A 23,162-nucleotide genomic window follows, 5' to 3' on the forward strand; every position below is an offset into this window, starting at 1 on the left:
ATTTTACTGTATAGGCGCTTAATACAGCACCTATACAGTAACCAGGGTGCGACGGTACCTGTCATTTCAAATGTCATTTCAAATGGCATTTGGAATGACAGGAACCAGGAAGTGTAAAAAAACACGAAAAGTCTTTGTTGCTTCGTCGCTGTGTCTCTCCTCCCGGAGCAGGGCGCGAAAGCAGCTTTGCTCCGGGAGGAGGTGAGGCACAGCGGCGAAGACAGACGGGAGAGGAGAAAAAGCAGAGCCGGGCAAAGCGAAAGCGTGCAGCAAGCCGGCGAAATAGACCTGCGAGCAGAGGCAATAGCAGCGGTTTGGTAAGCCTGGCACCCTCCTTGATGTAGTACGTCCCGGATGCCCCCCCCCTCCCCAGCACGCCCGCCACTACCCCTTTCATCAGCTGCATCCCACTGCGACCCGGCAGTCCCGTGAGGCCTACAAAAAAAAAAAAAAAAAAAAAAAATCTCCGGCTCCCGCGCCCCCGCACTGGCCCGCCGACTCTACCCCCCCCCACCTCCTCCCGATCGGGCAAGGAGGCGGCGGCGACGAAAACCAAAGCAATTTTTTTTTTTCAAAAAGCAACATCACACATTGCATAAAATAATTTCTCCAGCCTTAAAGCGACTTACTTTTGGGATCTGTCAAGGAAGTCGCAAAAGTAACTTACTTTTCTGAAGCCATCACGATCGTAGCTCAAGACGAAGATGGCCGCCTGCACGGGGGAAAGCGTGCAATTGGCCGCTGAAGACGTGAGGTCACGTCTTCAGCGGCCAATTGCACGCTTTCCCCGTGCAGGCGGCCATCTTCGTCTTCGTCCGGAGGAGCTAAGATCATGTTCCTGATGGCTTCAGAAAAGTAAGTTACTTTTGCGACTTCCTTGACAGATCCCAAAAGTAAGTCGCTTTAAGGCTGGAGAAATTATTTTATGCAATGTGTGATGTCGCTTTTTGAAAAAAAAAAAAAATTGCTTTGGTTTTCGTCGCCGCCGCCTATCTGCCCGATCGGGAGGAGAGGGGGGGGGGGGGGGGGTAGAGTCGGCGGGCCAGTGCGGGGGCGCGGGAGCCGGAGATTTTTTTTTTTTTTTTTTTGTAGGCCTCACGGGACTGCCGGGTCGCAGTTGATGCAGCTGATGAAAGGGGTAGTGGCGGGCGCGCTGGGGAGGGGGGGGCATCCGGGACGTACTACATCAAGGAGGGTGCCAGGCTTACCGAACCGCTGCTATTGCCTCTGCTTGCAGGTCTATTTCGCCGGCTTGCTGCACGCTTTTGCTTTGCTCTGCTTTTTCTCCTCTCCCGTCTGTCTTCGCCGCTGTGCCTCACCTCCTCCGGGTCGCAGTGGTAGCATGGCGCTGTGAGGGGGGCGAAAGGGTATATACCCATGAACGGATTTGAGTGGGAGCGCTCTGTGAAGCGGGACATGCCCGTGAGGGGCATAATGGGTGGATGCAGCTGATGAAAGGGGTAGTGGCGGGCGCGCTGGGGGGGGGGGGCATCCGGGACGTACTACATCAAGGAAGGTGCCAGGCTTATTGTTTTATTGTGTTTGAGTATCTTAAGCGGTGTCGATGGATTTGTTACACAGTCCTAACTCCTACTAGAGGGAGGCGGTAAACTAACAGGTTAAGGCCGCGGCAAAACAGCGCGTTCCTAAGGAGATAATATCAGCGCCCGTTACAGTATCGGAGGGGAATAGCTAATTCCTTCATTATACAGCTTTTTCGTTCATTTACATGCTGGGTGCGGAAAGGGTTAGGTGTTTATTTTAGGAAGCGCTAAGGACGCGTGAAACTGGAGACTGTATGGCTGGATGGCCTTACTCGTCTGTATTGTGCGCTCCCAGCACGTTACAGACGGGCAATCTTTAACTGCACGTTACTGGATCGACCTGTATGTAGGCTGCACTTATGGCTTCTTTAAATCAGCACGCCAATGAAACTGTTATAGTCACATCTCTTAATTCCACAATAGTACACTCCACACATCCAGGGAATGGAACAACAAATATACTTTTCCATACTACTCTCTTCGGAAGGAAGGATGAGACACTACCCAACAAGGGTGAAAAACAATAGCCTTCGAAAGGAAAGCTGAATGTATACAAATCTGTACCTTCTCTTCTGAAAGACCAAGACAGAATCCTTGCAGAAAATTTTGCCTGATTAGATTGCCACTAGCATTTCAGTCAAAGAAAAGCTTCTTTAAAGAGCTCAAAATAAATACCTGCCAGAAAGGATATCACCACATTCAAATTCCAAGGCAAGACCAGTTCTTTTACTGGCATTTTACGCCTCATTGGGAACAAGAAAACTCTGGATGAAAGGCTAAACTTGAACAAAACCTCTGAAACACAAAACCTTCCAATAGAAACTTCCCATCCAACAACTTAATTACCACAGAATTTTCTACTTCTACAGCAGCAATGAAGAACCTAAATATGAATCCATCTTTGAACATATAGATGCTCAATTGCTATTTTCTGTCTATTCATAATTGTTATTCTTTTTCCAGAGCAGCAACGAAAAATTTAACTAGTTTTGTGTCTTTGAATATAAAGATGCTCAATTACTTTTCTTCTATTGATTTGTAACCTGCATTAATTTTATCGTAATCCGTTCTGAGATTTGTGGTAAAAAGCGGAATATCAAATGTCAATAAATTCCATCCAAAACAACCAAAAAATTCTTGATTAATCTGAACATAAGACTCTAGCTGGCTTCAGAATGCTAGTCAAAATGGTTATCTTCTGAGGTCTCAGGACCTTCCTTCAATGTTACCTCAAAAATGTTTTGCACCTGGAAGGAAAGGAAAATTAAGGAGAGCAGATCTTCATGAAAGTCTGACCACAGCAGAGCTGGAACACTCCACACATCCTCCACCACCTACAGATTTTTTTTGTCCTACCTTCTCATCCTCAACACCTGAAATCTCAGGGTTGCTACCCTGGGTAAGCAAAATCCCAGGATAAGGAACTGAGGTTGTTCTCTTCCTCAAAATGAATGCCTGTTGCAGTCATCTTACAAGGTCAGAGGAAATGCTGACATGCTGCAGAGGAGATAGATATCAGGGAGAGTAAACTGCCAAGAAAACTCAGCAGCTAATATGGCCCCAGAGCAACAGGCCATAGGCTCCTGCAGGATCCCAGGGTGGAGTGCCTAGTTCGAAGCTCTTGCCATGCATACAAAATGGCTGCTGGACCAGCTGTGGCAGACCAACTGCCAGTGGGAATTGATGGCACTACCAACCTTGCCAGAATGGTCCTCTCTGGAGTAGATATCTCCTACTCTCCAAATTCCTCTCTGCACAGTTGTTACTCAATGGGCCTCTTCCCTCTATGTGCTTCTGCGTTGTACAATGTGTGGAGTGCGGGCTCTCCTCCATGCTCCATCGGAAAGGACATATCCTTTACCACGTAAAACAAACTCCAAAGATGTGGAAAAAAAATTATTTTTTTTTTTAACTCCATGTGAAGCTATCTGAAGTACTGCTGAAAAGTGAGCTTCCCAAAAGAAGATACCGTCCTGTGCAGATTTTTATTTTTTTTTTTACATTATGAAAATTAACAAGGCAGAGGAAAAATCAGAAACCAGCCCAGCCTGTGGGGGGGGGGGGGGGGGGGGTGCTATACTGTGTCAATGGCAGCAGATGTTCTTTGATGAGGATCCTGCCACTCTGGGGCCATTTATCACTTCTTTCCCCCAATTATTTTGTGATTACGGAGTGAATGCAGTGATAATTGTACCTGCAAATATGATACCTTATTTGTTTTGAGATTAGAGAGCAAGAGTTGTCATCGTGCAATGACCAGCCACCATACTCTCAGCACACTAAACAGGCACATCACCAACTTTTACCACGAGGATGGAGACAACAGGCTGAGTGTGGGGGCAAAGGAAAAACTGGGAGGGACAGAATGTGCTGCATCGGTACTCAAGCATACTATGACAACCCAAATTTTGGGGACTAAGGGCTAAAGTCACTAAAGAGCTGGGTCATGTGAGCAGCAAGTAAAGTCAGAGAAGTATTAATTATTATTCCTCCCTGCAAATGGAGAGAGAGATCTGTCTGTGCTCTAGCACAGACAAAGTAAGAGTGAGGAGACTACTGGGTAATGGTTGTGCGGGAATTCCCAAACATGCTCAGTTGAGCTAAAAGCTATACTAGCAATGAGAGAGAAGCCAGTTACATGCCACCAGTTGGCATCACCCAGAGATTATGATTTTCGCACTGTCCTACAAGCTACCATCCTTATGAAAATGGACTACTGCAATGCAATCCTAGGACTCCCTGCTTCTTACATTAAACCCCTATAAATACTCCAAAATGCTGCAGCCAGAATATCAACACACGTAGAACTGACCACATAACTCCAATCCTTAAAGATCTGCATTGGCTGCCAGTTTCCGCCCGCATCCTCTACAAAACTTACTCATTATACACAAATCCATTCACAACATTAACTGGACTAGCAACCACATTCACCTATGCGCCTCTGAATGCCCCACCAGAGCAATCCACAAAGGCACCCTCCGCATCCCACCTCACAAGACCTATCGTCTAACTTCCACTAAAATGCGTGCCTTCTCTATAGCAGGTCCCACACTTTGGGACTCCATGCCATCAGACCTTCGACTGGAAACAAGCACACAAAAATTAAAAAAAAACAAACAAAAACTTAAAACTTGGCTTTTTAGAAAAACCTTCCTGGATTAACCCCATTTATTCAACCCTCCACCCTTCCCTCCCCGCCCCACCCCCCCCCTTCACATCAATCATATCTGCCCAATCTAATGGTAAATACTAACTCCAATTTCATGGCTTATTCCTTATGATATGCAATGTTTTACTCTAACAAAGTTTGTTAACTATCTATATACCCTTCCAAGTTCAGCATTCACCCTGTTTAATGTATTTCCCCCTTCTGTTACACGTTACATGTAAACCGATATGATGTTTCGACGAATACCGGTATAAAAAAAAACTTTAAATAAATAAAAATAAATGACTAATTCAGACTGCTTACTGACTTTTTTTTGAGGAGGTCCAGTCAAAGAAGAGAGGGAAGGTGGGGGAAAGGAAATGGGAAAAAACAGGGCAACAAAGAATGAAATTTGGAGCCCAAACCAAACCCTTGGAAGCCCCTATTCTAAGTTCATGCTCAACTGGAAGATGGAGCACAAGGCTCTTTCACAACAGGAGCTACCCATCCAATCTTTTATAAATTGCCTAACTAGGCTTCATCTCAAGACTCCCCCTACCATCTCTGCTGGAGACAGAATATTGGCAGGTTGAGAGCAGCACGGGAGCCTATGTAAGTGCAAGACTGTTCACCTCTGCCTCCATCTGCTGGTTGGTGGACTTAACCCATGCGTTTGGACTGGTCTGGCTGGCTGAAGAGGACACTGAAGATTATAAGTACCCTTACATTAACAGTCGGGGACTTAGTCATCTTATGTAACAAGTTAAGTGAATCACCAAGTACTTATGAAAAATCTTTGCGATGTTACTTGAGCAGCCACAAATTACAATAGCCACAAGGGAATATGACTGGCTCATACGCCATGAGAAGTCATCTGTAATCTCAATATAGACCGTCCACATTCAGTACATGCAAATTAACTTGTGACTCCCAACTGTGCGTGGAAATTGTAGACTAGTTTAAGGAATTTCTAAAATGACAGCTGCCAGACATGAAGTAGAATAGGATAGGTACTGCTGACCGAAGTAATGAAAAGTAAACAAAAGGAGACATTTCCCTTTAAAACCTGCCCATCACATTATCAGCTACTTATTTTAAGGAAAGGAGGAAAGAAGAGCTGCAAATAACCTACTGAAATGCTATAATGCAAAAGTGTGACCACACATTGAATTCTAGGTTTATCACACATACATACCTTTCACATCTTAGTGTTATGACAAAACAAGAGTCTACTTCTAAAGAAGGAGCTGAGAGAGTATTAACTGTCACGGTATCTCTCTATACCACCATTTAAAGTACATTATGTGGCTTTTCACTGAATCAGATCACAGGAATGCGTTAAGGTGTAATATTTCAAGAAGACTTATACCAGGATAACACAGAACACAATTTTATGGAAGATTATACGAGAAAAAAAAATTAAGCAAAAATAGCCCTACCTCCATTAGAGTTCTCTGGATTTCTCTATCAGCTGAGGTTCCTTCAGAAAAACGTCTGCCACCTAAGTATTCAAATTTTTTGAGGTAAAGGGGGAACAGGAAAGAGATATGGGAATTATTTCAGTACAAAAAAAAAAAATAAGAGCACATATTTTAGTGTTCATAAAAGCCAGGGTCAAAAAAAAAAAAAGCCAATCACATGTTCCTGAGGTTGAACTGTATTCATTAAGGGGAGCAGTTTCATTTTTATTTTTTTCTGTTAACCTTTGGCTGCTTCAGTTCCCTTATTTCCTGGCTCCTCCCACACAATATGAAGCAGAGTGCTCTTTTATAATCCTGCTAGCACCTGGCTTCCATGAGAAAGCTGGGGGGAGGAATATCTGGACAACTTGGCCCCCCAGTCTGCCCAAGTGTGCCTGCCTAATGTCCTGTCTTACTCTTTATCTTAATCTTCTCCTCCCACAACCAAGATTCAGAGAGAGTGGTGAGCTGCTGAATATGCCCAGATAGAAGCTGTATGCATAACTTTAGGACAGGTATTTTTTTTGACCAGGCTTATGTACATCATTTTAGCCAAACAGTGCTCAATGTCTGGGCACACTGGCTAAAGTTTAGCGCTGCCCCCCAGAGCCATCTCATTTTATCAGTATAAAAAAAAACACCACACGAGTTGTGTGCAGAAAATATTCAAAATCTTGGCTTTTGTTCAGCTAACTACAAAAAAGTTTGCTGGCCAAAACCTGCATGGAATAGACCTCTATGTGTCTATTCCATGCATGTTTGAAATTCTGCCACTTTCTTGGCTCCTACGACCTCCCATTTTGCTCCAGGTGTCCACCACCTACTCAGTAAAAAAAAAAAAGTATCTCCTCACATTCCTTTTGAGTTTCATATGATGCCCGCCCCCAGTCCTTGCACTTTTCATGCTATACAAATGCTAGTTTCTGGTACCTTACTGAAGCCTGCTAGATTGCTATTCTCACATTTCCTGCACTGTTTCTCAGCTGGGGTATGGGGGGATATACAATAGCTCTTGGAAAAAAGAAATAAGATCGTCAATTTATAACACTACCCTATGTACACTCTCCTCCTTATAACAGCCCCACTTAGCAGCAAAGCCCGAGTTTACCAAGTATTTTCAAAGCGCTTTGAAAATCCACCAGTAACTGGCCGCATACATGCACCAACTGCCTCATGTAAAGTTACACCTCCTCTTTGGAGAGCGTAATTTATGCGGGTTAATTTATGCATACAGTTTTTTTAAATCATGAAGCATGTGCGCAAGTTCCAATTCTGCCTCACAGATCGCCTCTGCAGTTTGCATCACAGGGGTTTTTGTGACCTGAGCTCCAGGCTATTTTAAGACAGCCATTTATGCACATACATGATTGTGAAAATTACCCCTATTAAGTGTCATTCAAAACACTGCAAATATACACTGGGTGGATAAGACCTCCACTTTTTAGAAAACAACTTTTGTACTAAAATTGCTCAGCAAGGAATTAATTTCTCAGGTTAACTAGATTCCTCCCTCTTGTTATTCCAAAAAAAAAAAAAAAAATTGTATTTTTGACCACATATAATTTCTTAAGTTTATATATTTTACAAGATTCAGAAGGGCTGTGTTTATTATGGGCAAAGGGTCGACACCATACTTGTAAGACTCTCTTCCCCAGGGCATTTTACAGTTGCATCTGTCATCTCATTCTTCTGACACAGCTGAGAGTCAGTGAAACAGAACACATTAAGAACGGTTGGTAGATAATTATTCATTAAAAATACAGAATGAAGGTGTTTTGCTGATCTGTGCAATATCTTGCAAGAGTGATGGGAGTATAATCCTTCATCTCTGTCCTGATATACAATCAAAAATGGTCATTATTAATTTTGATATACCGCTTGTCTGAGCCAAACCAAGCAGTTTACAACAAAACTCATATGCATAGTGATAATTATAAGAATATAAGACGTTGCCATACTGGGTCAGTCCGAGGGTCCATTAAGCCCAGCATCCTGTTTCCAAAAGGTGGCCAATCCAGGTTACAAATACCTGGCAAGTATTCAAACATGAAACAGATCCCATTCTACTAATGCCAGAAATAGCAATAGTTATTCCCTAAGTCAACTTGATTAATAGCAGTTTATGGACTTCTCCTCCAGGAACCTATCTAAACCTTTTTTAAACCCAGCTACACTAATTGCCCTAACCACACCCTCTGGCAATGAATTCCAGAGATTAACTGTGCGTTGAGTGAATATGAATTTTCTCTAATTTGTTTTAAATGTGCTATTTGCCTACTTCATAGAATGTCCCCTAGCCCTATTTGAGTAAATAACAGATTCACATTTACCTGTTCTAGTCCTTATGATTTTATAGACCTCTATCATATCCCCTCAGCCATCTCTTCTCCATGCTGAACAGCCCTAAGCTCTTTAGCCTTTCCCCATAGGGGAGCCATTCCATCCTCTATCATTTTTGTTGCCTTCTCTGTACCTTTCCTCATACAACTATATCTTTTTTGAGATGCAGTGACCAGAACTGCACATTTTTCAAAGTGTGGTCTCACTATGGAGTGATATAAAGGCATTATGATATTCTCCCTTTTATTCACCATTCCCTTTCTAATAATTCCTAACATTTTCTTTTTTGACCACCACAGCATACTAAGCCAACAATTTTAATATAGTATCCATTGACACCTAAATCTTTTTCCTGGGTGGTAACTCGTAACATGGAACCTAACATCATGTAGCTACAGCATGGGTTTTTTCTCCCTGTATGCATCTTGCACTTGGTCACATTAAATTTCACCTGCCATTTGGTCACCCAATCTTCCAGTCTCGCAAGATGATTGATCACAAATTACATGTGATTTAACTACTCAGAATACATTGTGTCATCTGCAAATCTGATTACCTCACTCATATTCTTTTCCAGATCATTTATAAATATATTGAGAAGCACTGGTTCAAGTACAGATCCCTGAGGCTCTCCATTATTTTTCCACTAAAAACAAAAGTGACCATTTAATCCTACTCTGTTTCCAATCCATGAAAGGACATTGTCCCCCATCCATGACTTTTTAGTTTTCTTAGAAGCCTCTCATGGGGGCCTTTGTCAAAAGCCTTCTGAAAATCCAAATAAATATACATCTACTGGTTCATCTTTAACCATGTTTATTAACCCCTTCAAAAAAATGTAGATTTGTGAGGCAAGACTTCACTCACGTAAATCCATGCTGGCTGTGTTCCTGATATACAATAACCATGTCTTTCTATATGTTTTGTTCTTTAGAAAAGTTTCCACTATATTTTCCACGCTGAAGTCAGGCTCGCTGGTCTACAGTTTTGCGGATCACACCTGGAGCTCTTTTTAAATATCCCGATAACAATGGCCACCCTCCAGTCTACAGGTACAACAGACTATTTTAATGATGTTACAAATTTTTATAAAGATCTGAAATTTCATTTGAGTTCTTTCAGGACCCTGATGTGTATACTATCTGGTCCAGGTGATTCGCTACTCTTTAGTTTGTCAATCTGACCTACTACATCTTCCACGTTCACTGTGATTTGGTTCATGTCATCCGAATCATTACCCTTGAAAACAGTCTCTGGAACCGGTATCTCCCCAACATCCTCATTAGTAAACATGGAAGCAAAGAATTTATTTAGTCTTTCCGTGATGGCCTTATCTTCCCTAAGAGCCCCTTTAATCCCCCTCAATCATCTAATGATCCAACCAACTCCTAAAAAACAAAATCACGCACAGTATGATAGGCAACAAAACAACAAACCATAAAGTAATGGAGAAATTACTACTTATCTGATAATTTCATTTTCCTTAGTGTAGACAGATGGACTCTGGACCAGTGGGTTATGCTCCCCTGCCAGTAGATGAAGACGGAGCAAGCTGACGTCACAGTATATATATACACCCCAAGAGTGACCTCACCCTGCCAGTATTCTCTTCAAAAGCAACTATGGACAGACTAGAAACACTAAACTCAAGCAAGAAACATATGTACCCCAATCTAGGGATAGGATGAACACTTACCAGTAATCCCTGGGGTCCGGAGACCCACAGGATCACCACTGACACAATCATTCAGCAGCCAAGGGTGAGAAGCCAAGTTCATCTGTCTACATTAAGGAAAACGAAATTATCAGGTAAGTAGTAATTTTTCCATTTCCTAGCGAATAGACAGATGGACTCAGGACCAGCATGATGTACCAAAGCTACTCTTGAGTAGGGCAGGAGGCTGCCTGCAGTCCAATCACCACCGCATGTGCAAAGGCTGCGTCCTCTTGGGCCTGCACATCTAGACTATAGAATCTGGAAAAGTGTAGGGAAGACCACGTTACAGCTCAGCAAATGTCAATGGGAGTCAATCTAACCTCCGCCCATGACACTGCCTGAGCACTAGTGAAATAAGCCTTAATCTGAGTCAGCAATGGCTTTTTAGCACCCACATACGTGGCCATGACTACCTCCTTAATCCAGCGAGTCTCAGCAGCCCGCAAAGCTGGTTCACCCTGCTTCCTCCCACCATAAAGGTGGAACAGGCAATCCGTCTAGTGGAAAGGCTCAGAAATCTCCACATACCGTATGACATATCTCCTGACATCCAAGGGACGCAAGAGGCAATACCCCTCTACATCCCTGTCCTCATACAAGCACAACAAAGAAATGTTAAATAAAAATCCAAAACCACCTTAGGCAAAAAGGAGGGAGCAGTTGTATCACCCCCCGGAGTCACCCAAAGGAACTCCTGGCAGGACAAGGCCTGCAGCTCAGAAATTTGACACACAGAACATATCGCCACCAGGAACACAGTCTTTAAGGTCAACAACTGCAAGGAAATACTTTGCAGCGGTTGAAACATAGGGCCTGCCAAGAAATCCAACACCAGGTTAAGACTCCATAATGGAACCAGTAACCTTAAGGGAGGCCAAAGATTCTTCACGCCCTTCAGAAAACTAGCCACCTCAGGATGAGGCAAGGAATTACCATTCACCTTGCCCTGGAAACAGGCAAGAGCCACAACCTGCACCTTCAAAGAATTAAGGGCCAAGCCTTTATCTAATCCATCCTATAAAAACTCCAAAATAAGTGGAATCTTAACTAAACAAGGAAGAACACCGTGATCCTCACACCAGCCCTCAAACACTCTCCAATCACGTACACAGGCTAAGGAGGTGGAGAACTTTTGAGTGCGGAGCAAGCTGGCAACCACAGAAGAATATCCATCCAATAGGTGAGCCCTCTCAAGGGCTAAACCATAAGACACAACATTAATAACCTCCTCTCGAACCTCAACTTGATACTCAACGCCGACAAGACAGAGTTCCTACTAATCACACAAGATGGCAGCTTACCACTAAACAACCTACAACCTTCAGTGTTCCCTTCCTTTTCCCCCAAAGTCAGAAACCTTGGGGTAATCATGGACAGCCAAATGAGCTACACAGGCTTCATCAACAACACGGTAAAGGAGTGTTACTTTAAACTCCAAGTTCTAAAAAGGCTAAGACCCCTCCTCCATTTCCATGATTTCAGGTCAGTCTTACAATCTATCATTTTCTCAAAAATTGACTATTGCAATGCACTTCTTCACGGCCTGCCAGATCTCACTTAAGCCTCTCCAGTTGTTACAGAACGCAACTGCAAGGATTCTCACAAAATCCAATAAAAGGGACCATATAACCCCTATTTTAAAGAAGTTACACTGGCTTCCAATAAAGTTTAGAATCCTTTATAAACTATTAACAGTCACTCACAAGGCCATACACAACATCACTCCACTGGACCTCACAATTCCTTTGCAACTCCACACCTCCTCCCGTCCTCTAAGACTAGCCCAAAGAGGTACTCTTCAAGCATCTACTATTAAAACTTCCTTAAGCAAAAGAGCCTTGTCCGCTTCTGGCCCCAAGCAATGGAACCTGCTTCCACCTGACCTAAGGCTTGAACAATGTCCAATCACCTTCAAGAAGAGACTTAAGACTTTGCTGTTTGGCCAAGCTTTCCCATAACCACTCATTTCCGCCTCAACCCCATCGTCTTTTCCCGACCTAAGCCTTCCCTTAAGTAGCCTATGTATTTGTAACAAAGCCGCTATTTTCATCCCCTTCTCCCCTTTAACCAACCCCTCCACACCGGTTTTCTCACCCTCCTAGTTCATCTCACCATGCTTACACTTTGACAAGTTTTCTCCACACTTATTACTGCTTGCTCCCAAGTTATGTTTATCCAGGTTTCTTCACCTTGTTTCAGTGTAAGACAAGACTATGTCACTGTTGTTGATTGCTGGTTATAATGTAAACCGAAGTGATAATTAATTCTGTTAATTGAACCTCGGTATATAAAAGTTATAAATAATAATAACAGTCTGATCCTTCTGAAGAACCAGTCCTTGCTGCAACAGATTCTGGGGCAGCGGAAGACAAGGGGGGTGTCCACCAGGAGTCTTCGCAAATCTGCATACCATAGTCGCCTGGGCCAATACGGGGCCACCAGGAGCACCATCCCCTGTAGCCTTTGATCCTGCGTACTATTCTGCCCAACATGGGCCACGGGAAAAAAAAGCATAAAGCAGCTTGTCTTCCGGCCAGACCTGTATGAGAACATCGATACCTAGGGACCACGGATCTCTCCTGTGACTGAAGAACAGAGAAATCTTCGCATTGCGAGAAGTCACTAGCAGATCTAAGAATGGAAGGTCCCCAGCTATCCACTATCAACTGAAACGCCTCGTCTGACAACACCCATTCTCATGAGTCCAGACTCTTCCTGCTGAGAAAGTCTGCTCTTCTGTTGTCTTTTCCTGCAGTGTGAGAGGCAGATCACCTGGAGATGCACCTTCTACCCATCCCATAAGTTGGTCTATTTCCTTTGATGCTTGCTCTTGGTTCCTCCCTGCAGATTGATGTAGGCCACCATTGTTGCGTTGTCTGACATCACTCAGACTGCTTGCCCCCTCAGTCTGTGGCTGAACTGCAAGCATGCCAACCGGACCGCCCAGGCTTCCAAGGCAATTGATACTCCAGAGGGATTCTTTGGCATTCCAGCGCCCCTGTGCCCTCTGCTCATGACAATGAGCCCCCCCCCCCCCCCAACACAAGAGACTTGCATCTGTTATGAGAATCAACCAGTTTGGAGAGGCCAAGGAAACCCCCATCTCTCAGATGATCCTCCTGCAACCACCACTGGAGGTGAGAGCAAATTTCCATCAGCAAGTGGAACCGAACTGAATAGTCCTGAGACTGTGGGTTCCAACGAGACAGCAGAGAGTGCTGAAGAGGACACATATGTGCCCTCGCCCACGGTACCACTTCCAGAGTTGCCAAACCAAGTACCTGTAGATAAGACCACACCGTAGGGCGTATGGTGTTCACCAGAAAAAGCACCCATGACATCAACTTCTGAATTCGAATGTCTGGCAGGAATCTCATGTAGAACCGAACCCCAGACTCTCCAAAAACTGAGAAGGCTGAAGACTGCTCTTGGCCAGGTTCACCACTCAACCACGCTCCTGCAACAAGGAGATCACCTTGCGGGTCACCAGGTGGCTCTCTTCCAGAGAACTGTCTTGAATCAGCCAGTCGTCCAAATACGGGTGTATCAGGATTCCATCTTTTCTCAACTCTGCCGCTACTACCCACATAGCCTTGTAAAAGGTTCTGGGAGTGGTGGCTAGACCAAAGGGCAGCGCTCGAAACTGATAATGGCGTTCCAACACCGCAAAACGCAGAAAACATTGGTGCTCCAAACGGATGGTAATATGAAGGTAGGCCTTTGACAGATCCAGGAATGTCAGAAATTCCCCCGCCTGCACAGCCAGTATTCACTGAACGCAAGGTTTCCATGTAAAAATAAGTCACCTGCAAATGACTGCTGACTCCCTTGAGATCCAGGATGGGATGAAAGGAGCCCTCCTTCTTAGGCACAACAAAATAAATGGAATATCACCCCATACTTTGAGATGGGGCCACAGCCTTTAGACAAAGGAGCCTTACTAGCCTAGATTACACTGCCTGCTTCTTATGCGGGGAGTGGCAAGGAGACAACATGAACACATCCCAAGGAACACTGAAATTTCATCGCATATCCTCATATCACCTCCAGGACCCACTGATCTGATGTGATCTCGACACCTCTGATGAGAGAAAGGTGTCCCCCTATTTCTTGTTCCCGAAGGTGGGTCGGCAAACCTTCATTGAGAGGCTCAGGTGGATCTGCTACCCAAGCTCGCTCCTCGCCTAGGCTGTCTGGGACAAAAGGACTGAGACCTACCAGAAGGTTGAGTCCTCTGAAAGGTCTACCCTCTATGAAGATGAACCGCTTGGAACCCCGGAGACAACCCCCTTATATCAAAAGGGGGCTGCAACTGCTTCTTATCCTCCGGCAACCAAGGAACCGGAGATTCGCCCCACTTACTGGGCAGTTTCTCCAACTCGCTTCCAAACAAGAACAAGCCTTTAAAAGGCATCTTCATAAGATTAGTTTTGGAGGTTGGAGGTTGAATCGGCTGACCAATTTCGCAACCATAGTTGACATCTGGCTGCTGCCACGGAAGCCACTCCTTTAGCCAAGGTAGACCAAATCGCAGCAGCTAAAAAGGTGGCAATGGGTTCCATAACTCTTCTGGAATTCCTCTAGAATCAACTTCCTGTGAGAGAAGCACACAAGAGTGAGCTTCCTGTTGCGCTCTAGTGGCTATCTGTAAAGTCATCGCCACTGCTTCAAAGGCTTGCTTCAGGATGGCTTCCTCTTATCATGCACATCCTTCAAGGCCACTCCAACCTCCACGGGGACAGTCACCCGTTTAATGATGGCACAGAAAAGCACATCCACTTTCGGAAAACGCAAACGCTCCCTCACCGCCAGATCCAGGGGGTACAGGCCTTCCAAAGCCCAACCCCCTTTGAAATTTGCCTCCGGAGCATCCCATTCAAGATCAATCAGTTCTTGAATGGCTTCCACAACAGGGAAAAAATGAGGCTTTATGCAAGGAAACCAAAATAGGATTCTTTTTTGGTTCAGCCATGGAATCTGTTCCAGGTACACCCAGCATCTTCAAAGTCTGGGAAATCAGGGCCAGCAGTTCATCTCTATGAAAGATCCACAACATGGTCCGTTACGGTTCCAGTCCCGGAGGAATTTTCCCATCTTCCAGGGAGTCAGGATCTGCCTCATCATCAGTGCCATCCGGGTTCCCATATGGGATACCCACAGCTAACAGAGGCGTGCTTCGGTGCTAAAACATAAGACTGGAAGAGGGAGGGGCCACTGGCTGTGGATCCGACCTGACATGATTTAGTCGAAGCTGAGAACTGCGCCTGAAGAAAGAATTGCAATCCTTGAGAAAACTCTACCCAAGAAAAGGCAGAAAGATCCAGGCCAAAACCAGAAGGTACTGGAGCGGGGCCCACTGAATTGCCATTTCCTGTGGAGGAACCAGTCAAGGGAGTTCCAAGCTCCAGCATACCTCCAGACAAATCCTTAGCCAGACCATCGTCAGGCTGGGAGGACCCAGCCTTAGCAAAAATCAGAAGACGACAATTCTCCCTGAGCTTCTAAGCAGCGCTGACACATTAGGTTTCTCCAGGCTGAGATGCCTGAATATGACAGGCAACACAGAGAGAAAGGCGCTTAGGTCTCTTGTTCACTGGCACCATTAGTGCAGAATCAACGGAGAATGTGCATCCAGCAAGCTTGTGCTGAAAATTTTAAACGCACAAAAATGAGGCACTCCCAAGCACAAGTGCCGTAAAAAAAAAAAAGCATAGACAAGCTGTGCGCCAAAATCTGGGCGTACTGCTAATACACTTAAACATGTGCACAAAGAACGTGCCCAAAACAGAGCGCACAACACGTACACAGAGCCGGACGCACTGTATACACTGATGTTCCAATACGGGGCACACAAGCATGCACTGAAGCGCATGAAAATTCCATGTCATCTACCACCTGGGGTAAAGTTTAACTGTGGGGCCTAACCCACTTAGGCTGCTCAACCCACCAGGCTGCCCAGTTCTCCTATCCCTCATGGGAGCAGGAACGAACTTTGTGACGGCACACCACGAATGGAGGCCAGAGGAAGTCCCTCTGCCTGAATTTTTTTTTAAACTTACTGGAGCTCATCCTTACCTGACTGAGTACAGAGACTGTCTCTGGCTGCGGGGGGAGAAATTACTTCTTACCTGCTAATTTTTGTTCCTGTAGTACCAAGGATCAGTCCAGACTGTGGGTTATGTCCCCCCGTCCAGCAGATGGGGTCAGACAAGGCTTCAGAGGGTGCTATCATATTAACCAGGGCACCCTCTGTAATAGCTCAGTATAGAGAATATCAAAGCCAAAATAAACAATTACTAAGGATGGATCAAGTATCTGAAACATAACAGATCGTAAACTAAGGCAACTGGTGCCAGAACTGTAACTTGCAGAAAGAACCGTGGAACAGTCTCATAGCTGAGATTAACAAACAGGTACCAGAAAGAGAAAAGTAGATCGAGCAGGGAAAGGATCCCCCTAAACCCAGTTATCAACGAGGCGGGCGTCTGGACTGATCCTTGGTACTACAGGAACGAACATTAGCAGGTAAGAAGTAATTTTCTTTTCCCTGTACATACCAGATCAGTCCAGACGGTGGGATGTACCAAAGCTTCCCTAAACCAGGTGGACCCTTGCAAGCCCTGCTCGAATGACCTGGTCGCCAAAGTGTCCGGAGGTTGACGACAGCAGGTGCAGCCGGTAATGACATGCAAAGGTATGAAGGGACTTCCAAGTCGCTGCCGGGCAAATCTCTTGTGATGAGACAGACTGTACTTTGGCCCAGGATGCGGCCTGCGAGCGGAGAGAATCGGCTTTGATGCCCAGCGGAGGGGGTCTGCCCTGCATCGATGTACGCTGTCAATTGAGCCAACGCGCAATTGTCATCTTCGAGGCCTGGGAACCCTTCCTCGGCCTCGACCACAGGACGAACAGGTGGTCAGAAACTCTGTCGTCGTTAGTGAGCTCCAGGTAGTGAATTAGAGTGCATCTAAAATCAAGAAAGCGAAGAGGACCTGGTTCCTCCGCTGAGAAAGACGGGAACTCAACCGTCAGGTTCAGGTGAAAGGACGAAACGACCTTGGGTAGAAAGGAGGGCACTGTGCATAAGGACACCCCGGTGTCCGTGAAACGTATGTAGGGTTCCCGGCAGGAGAGAGCTTGAAGTTCGGAGATGCGGCATGCAGAACAGATGGCCACCAGGAAGACGGTCTTGAGCGTGATATCTTTGATGGTGGCCTTACGCTGGGGTTCGAAGGGAGGCCCGGCCAGGGTCTTAAGAACCAAATTGAGGCTCCAAGAAGGGCACGGGTCCCTGACCGAGGGCCAAAGATGCTTCGCCCCCTTGAGAAAAACGGGCGATATCCGACTGCACCAGGAGAGACGATGATCCGCGTACTGAATGAGCGAGCCCAGGGCAGCAACCTGAACTTGTAAAGAGTTGTAAGCGAGACCTTTATCCAATCCGTCTTGAAGGAATGCAAGGATTGAGGAACCGTGACTCTCGAGATATGCGTATTATGCGCTTTGCACCAAGCCTCGAAAACCTTCCAGACCCTCACATAGGCGGCCAAAGTCGAAGTCTTCCGGGCTTTGAGGAGAGTCAAGACTACCGCATCAGGGTATCCTTTGCGCCGGAGGCGGCGTCGTCGTTCAAAAGCCAGGCCGCAAGACAGAAGCGTTCTGCCTGCTCAAAAAATACTGGTCCCTGATGGAGCAATCGAGGAAGATGGCCCAAGCGAAGTGGGCCGTCCACTGCCAGATGAAGCAGATCCGCGAACCAAGGGCGGCGTGCCCATTCGGGAGCTATCAGGATGATGGGCCCCTGATGGCGCTCTATTCTCCGAATGACCTTGCCCACTAGGGGCCATGGAGGAAAAACGTAGTGCAGAAAGTGGTCCGGCCAAGGGAGCACTAGAGCATCTACTTCTTCTGCACCACGCTCCCGCCTGCGACTGAACAACCGAGGTGCCTTGGTGTTGAGAGAGATCACCATTAGGTCTAGGCGAGGAGGTCCCCAGCAATGAATGAGAAGTTGCATTGCTTCGGAGAGAGACCACTCCGGAGTCCAGTTGCTGACGACTCAGGTAGTCCGCCTGAATTTTGTCTACGCCTGCGATGTGCGAGGCTGCCAGGCGCGCTACGTGCTTCTCCGCCCACAACATCAGCCGGACCGTCTCGAGTGACACGTGCCGGCTCTTCGTGCCTCCCTGGCAGTTGATATACGCTACTGTGGTCGCGTTGTCTGATAAAATCCTCACCGCTCAATTATGCACCAGGGATAGAAAGTGAATGAGGGCCAGGCGCACTGCTCGTTTCCAGCCGGTTGATCAGCCAAGTTTGCTTGTGCCTTCGTCCACTGTCCCTGTGCTGAGCTCCAGTCGCATACTGCCCCCCAGCCGGAGAGGCTGGCGTTAGTGGTAACCACCACCCAATCCGGTATCTCGAGAGAAGTGCCTTGGGCCAAATGCCACGGGTCCAGCCACCAACCCAAGCTGTCTTTGGCAGGCTGGGGGAGAGGGAATACTAACTGGTAGTCTTGCGAGACCAGTTTCCAACGGGAGAGCAGAGCCGCTTGCAAGGGACGGAGGTGCGCAAAAGCCCATGGATCCCAAGAGCTGTAGATAGTCCCAGGATGTGGGCGCTGGCAACACAGTAAAGCACTGTATCTGTTCTCGGAGGGATTGGGCTTTGTCCGGGCGTAGGAAAACCTTGCCCTGAAGAGTGTTGAAGCGTGCTCCCAAGAAGTCCAAGTACTGCGAAGGAGTGAGGGAGCTCTTAGCGAAGTTCACCACCCAGCCAAGGGACTGAAGGAGGTTGACGACCCCGGAGACCGCTGCCTGTCCCTCAGAAAAAGACTTCGCTCGAATGAGACAGTCGTCCAGGTAGGGGTGAACTAAGATCCCCTCCTGTCGCAGGGCAGCTACCACCACCATGATCTTCGTGAACGTCCGCGGGGCGGTCGCCAGCCTGAAGGGGAGTGCCTGGAACTGGAAGTGCTGATTTAGGATCTTGAAGCGAAGGAAACTCTGATGGGCCTTGAGAATGGGGATGTGGAGATAGGCCTCTGTCAGATCAAGAGAGGCCAGGAATTCTCCCCAATGCACTGCCACAATCACAGAACGCAGAGTCTCCATGTGGAAGTGGGGGACCCTCAGGGATTTGTTGACCTCCTTGAGATCCAGGATTGGGCGAAAGGACCCGTCCTTCTTGGGTACGACGAAGTAAATTGAATAGTGACCCAAGTCCACCTCTCCGAAGGGGACGGGGCGATGGCTCCGAGACTCAGGAGTCTGTCCAGGGTCTGTTCTACTGCCAGTCTCTTGGGGCTTGAGCCGCATGGGGAGAAGAGGAACCTGTCCCCTGGGAGGCGGGCAAACTCCAATGCGTAGCCATTCCTTAAGATGTCTAGGACCCACTGGTCCGAGGTGATGTGGGCCCACTCCTCGTAAAAGAGAGAAATTTGTCCTCAGATCTGTGGGGGTCGAGGAGTGGGGAGGCGTAGCATCATTGGGTGGGCTTGGACAAGGCCCCCTGACTCGCCCCCTCCCGAGTGGGCCTGCGATCGAGAAAGGAACGAGGCCAGGACTGGGATCTAGAAGACTGTGTCCAGGGTCCCGACTGTTTGTAACTGCGGTAGCGACGCTGTGTCCGGGAGGGCGTAAACGACCTGAAGTTCCGCTGTCGGTCCTCTGGCAGCCGGTGGCCCGAATTCTCACCCAGAGACTTGATGATCTGGTCGAGATACTCCCCAAATAGGAACTTGCCCTTAAAAGGGAGCGAGCCCAAGCTGGACTTGGAAGAAGTATCCACCGACCAGTTACGAAGCCATAGTAGGCGCCTCGCTGACACCACAGAGACCATAGATCTCGCCAAGATGTGGAAGAGGTCATACAAGGCGTCCGCTCCGTATGCTATGGCGGACTCCAGTCAATCCGCTTGGCACGCTTCCTTGGGAGGTAGGACTTGAGAGGCGAGGAGCTGTTGGACCCAGCAGAGTCCCGCCCTCCGTGCCAGGGAGCTGCAGATGGCGTGCGAATTCCCAGAGCTGAGACCTCAAAGACTCGTTTGAGGTAGACTTCCAACTTTCTATCCTGGAGGTCCCGCAAGGCCGTGCCACCTGTCACCAGTATAGTTGTCCTCTTGGTGACCGAGACCGCAGAGTACACCTTCGGGACCTTAAGCAACTCCAGGAAGTCCTCCGGGAGGGGATAAAGCTTCTCCATGGCTCGTCCGACTTTAAGAGAGATCTCAGGAGTATCCCATTCCTTGGCCAGAAGCTGAAGAAAGGTGGGATGGGTGGGAAAGGCTCGAGACATAGGCCACAAGCTGGCCAGGAGAGGGTCCCCCTTCCTGGCAGAAGTAGCGACGACAGGCGCAGAAGGCCCCGGTGGGTCGGGTGGAGGATCCAGGTCCAGCTCCTGAAGGATCAGGTCCTCGAGCTCGTCCCTCCTAAAGATGCGTAGGACCCACGGGTCATCGCCATCTAGCTGTGCCTCCGAGAGGGGGTCATCCAGATGAGATGGGGGATCCCCCCCTCCTAGCGAGGGGGTGCAAAGTGGACCCTAGGGGCCCAATGGGGGCCCCCCCCCCGATGCCCCCCCCACGGGGTCCTGGGTCCCCTGTGGAATATCTGCTAACCGGGGGGTCTTGGCAGGAGGTGGTTCCGAAATAGGCGCCCTGGGAGCCTCCAGGCGCTGCAGGTAGGCATTGTGCATAAGCACAATGAACTCCGGCGAAAAGGGTGGGGGGCCCGGAGGGGGGGCCATGGGAGAGGCATCTGGGGGTCCCTGGACCCCTAAGGGGGCAATCAGTAGTAGGATCGGTGGAGGATTTTCACCAGGATCTTCTTCATCCTCCTCTAATTGGCTGCAGGACCCAATCCGGGGAATTCAAAATGGCCACCGTTCCCAAAGGCGGCGAAGGGGCCGGCCCACGATGTCCGTGTCATGCCACGGCGCGAGGAGAAAAAGTATCCAGCGGCCTGGAGGTGCCCTCCCCACCAGGGAGGCACCGGGAACAGACACCTTCCCTTGAGAGTCTCGACCTCGGCTCGCCACAGGCCGAGCCGTGGAGGGGACGACAAATTGTAGAATCGCCGCGGGGAGCGGGAAAGCGCAACTTCACTCCCCCGAGTGCCCTGAGATCCTCAGCAGAGGAATATTACCTCTCTGCTGCGGCAACCCCGGGGAACGGCCGTCTCGGGGCCGCGGGGCAGTCCGCGGCGATAAAGTGGGGAGAGGCTGGCACCACCAGCTTCCACCACACACTGCAGCTCCAGAGCTGAAAAGCAAAGAACCACAAGCAAAAATCCACTTACCCAAAAGAGGGAAGGAGAGTGTGTGGGAGGAGAGAAGTGACTAAAGCAGCCCTGCCTGCAAGTCACAAATCTTTCCTCTTTTTTTTTGTTTTTTGTTTTTTTGAACAAATCTAACTTGATCCAACCTTGAAAGGCAAACCCTTAGAGAGAAAAAGTAACCAAAGATTTATTCTTCATGAAGGGGAAGCACCGGGTTCCCCTACTCCTATCTGCTGGAGTCAGAGATATACTGAGCTATTACAGAGGGTGCACTGGGTTTATATGATAGCACCCTCTGAAGCCTTGTCTGACTCCATCTGCTGGTCGGGGGACATAACCCAAGGTCTGGACTGATCCTGGTATGTACAGGGAAGAGAGGGCACCTGCCATCACTGCTGCGCTCTGCTTCCTGCGCCCACTACCTTTAAGCTGTACAATCAGCTAATTCCACGCTGACAAAAACCAGCTACTGGACCAAGGTCCACGAAAATCACCTAAGAATTTTTCAGCTGGGGGAGGGACCAACAGGTATCACTGCAGGAGAACGGAGCTTTTTGTATTTCTTTTCTAAAATTCTCCTTCCAAATCTGAAGCAATCCCCATAGGGAGATGCACATCCACCATCTGCTGGAGACTGAGGTCACTGCAGGGGTACACACACACGAACTTGCTCAGTCTCCATCTGCTGGCAGGGGAACATAACCCACTGGTCCTGAGTCCATCTGTCTACAAGCTAGGAAATATATCTATCAAAAACAGAGGGAAGACTCAATGGGTAATTCCAGGATAAAAGTCAGAAGACGTTTAGTCAGCCATTGCAACAGGCCAGAGAGTATGGAGCATCATCTCATTCACTTAACAGCTAAAAGTCTGCATGACAAGCCAAATTGTGCCCACTGCTATAACCTACTGGTCTGGTATTTTATGTATTTAAAGCTTTTGTATCCCACATGTTACATCCAGTTCAGCTACTGGATGAATCTACCTCCTTCCGATCCCACTTTTCATGATGGATGGGAGGGAAGTAGTTTTTTTCCCTCCATTTCCATTCTAAATAAGCAGCCAAACAGAGAGACAACATTGGCTATACAGCTGATCTGAATTGTTTAATGTTTAGAGGCACTACTAAACTTACCTCTAGCTTATAACCTGTCTTATTCTGCTCATTTTTACAAATACCTGAAATAGTCTCTAAGTATAAATTTCAAATTGATTACTAAATCGAGGAGTAGCTTTAGGGCATACCTTTTAAACTGCACCTATGAATGAGGAATTTTTATTTCACGTGTCTAAAAGGCAAACTAGGATTCATACCGATAGCATCTATTTCATCCATGAAAATAATGCATGGTTGATGATCCCTGGCATAGTTAAACATTTCTCGAATCAGTCGAGCACTTTCGCCAATGTACTTGTCTACAATAGAGCTAGACACAACCTGTTTGCGGAGAAGAAAAAAAAAAGACATTAACACACGAGCAAAGTAAGAGCTCTCTTTATTCCCTCCCTCAAAGAGAAACAAAATAAATCTCTTCAAAATAAAATTTAGGGGAAAATTAAATGGCTTACCTTTAAGAAATTGCAGTCCAATTGACTAGCAACAGCTCTTGCCAAGAGAGTTTTTCCTGTACCTTAAAATGAAGACAAAACCAGTTCAGCTCCCTTAAATTTGCAG

The 23,162-nt window shown here is 47.2% G+C and overlaps 1 protein-coding gene across 2 annotated transcripts in view; it reads right to left on the minus strand.

Moving 5' to 3' along the window:
- The window catches only part of PSMC6 (proteasome 26S subunit, ATPase 6), a 92,987-nt gene that overhangs the window by 27,279 nt on the left and 42,546 nt on the right, over positions 1–23,162 (minus strand). Inside the window, exons 8-10 of one of the 2 annotated variants that reach the window (XM_029598315.1) lie at positions 23,057–23,118; positions 22,802–22,925; positions 6,135–6,196 (exon numbers count right to left, since the gene is read on the minus strand). In XM_029598315.1, the coding sequence (XP_029454175.1) occupies positions 6,135–6,196; positions 22,802–22,925; positions 23,057–23,118 (248 nt within the window). The remainder of the gene's footprint in view (positions 1–6,134; positions 6,197–22,801; positions 22,926–23,056; positions 23,119–23,162) is intronic. The other variant, XM_029598316.1, reaches the window with a different exon arrangement.

This window comes from Rhinatrema bivittatum, chromosome 4, assembly GCF_901001135.1.
Source record: "Rhinatrema bivittatum chromosome 4, aRhiBiv1.1, whole genome shotgun sequence".
In the NCBI taxonomy this organism is placed as follows: Eukaryota; Metazoa; Chordata; class Amphibia; order Gymnophiona; family Rhinatrematidae; genus Rhinatrema; species Rhinatrema bivittatum.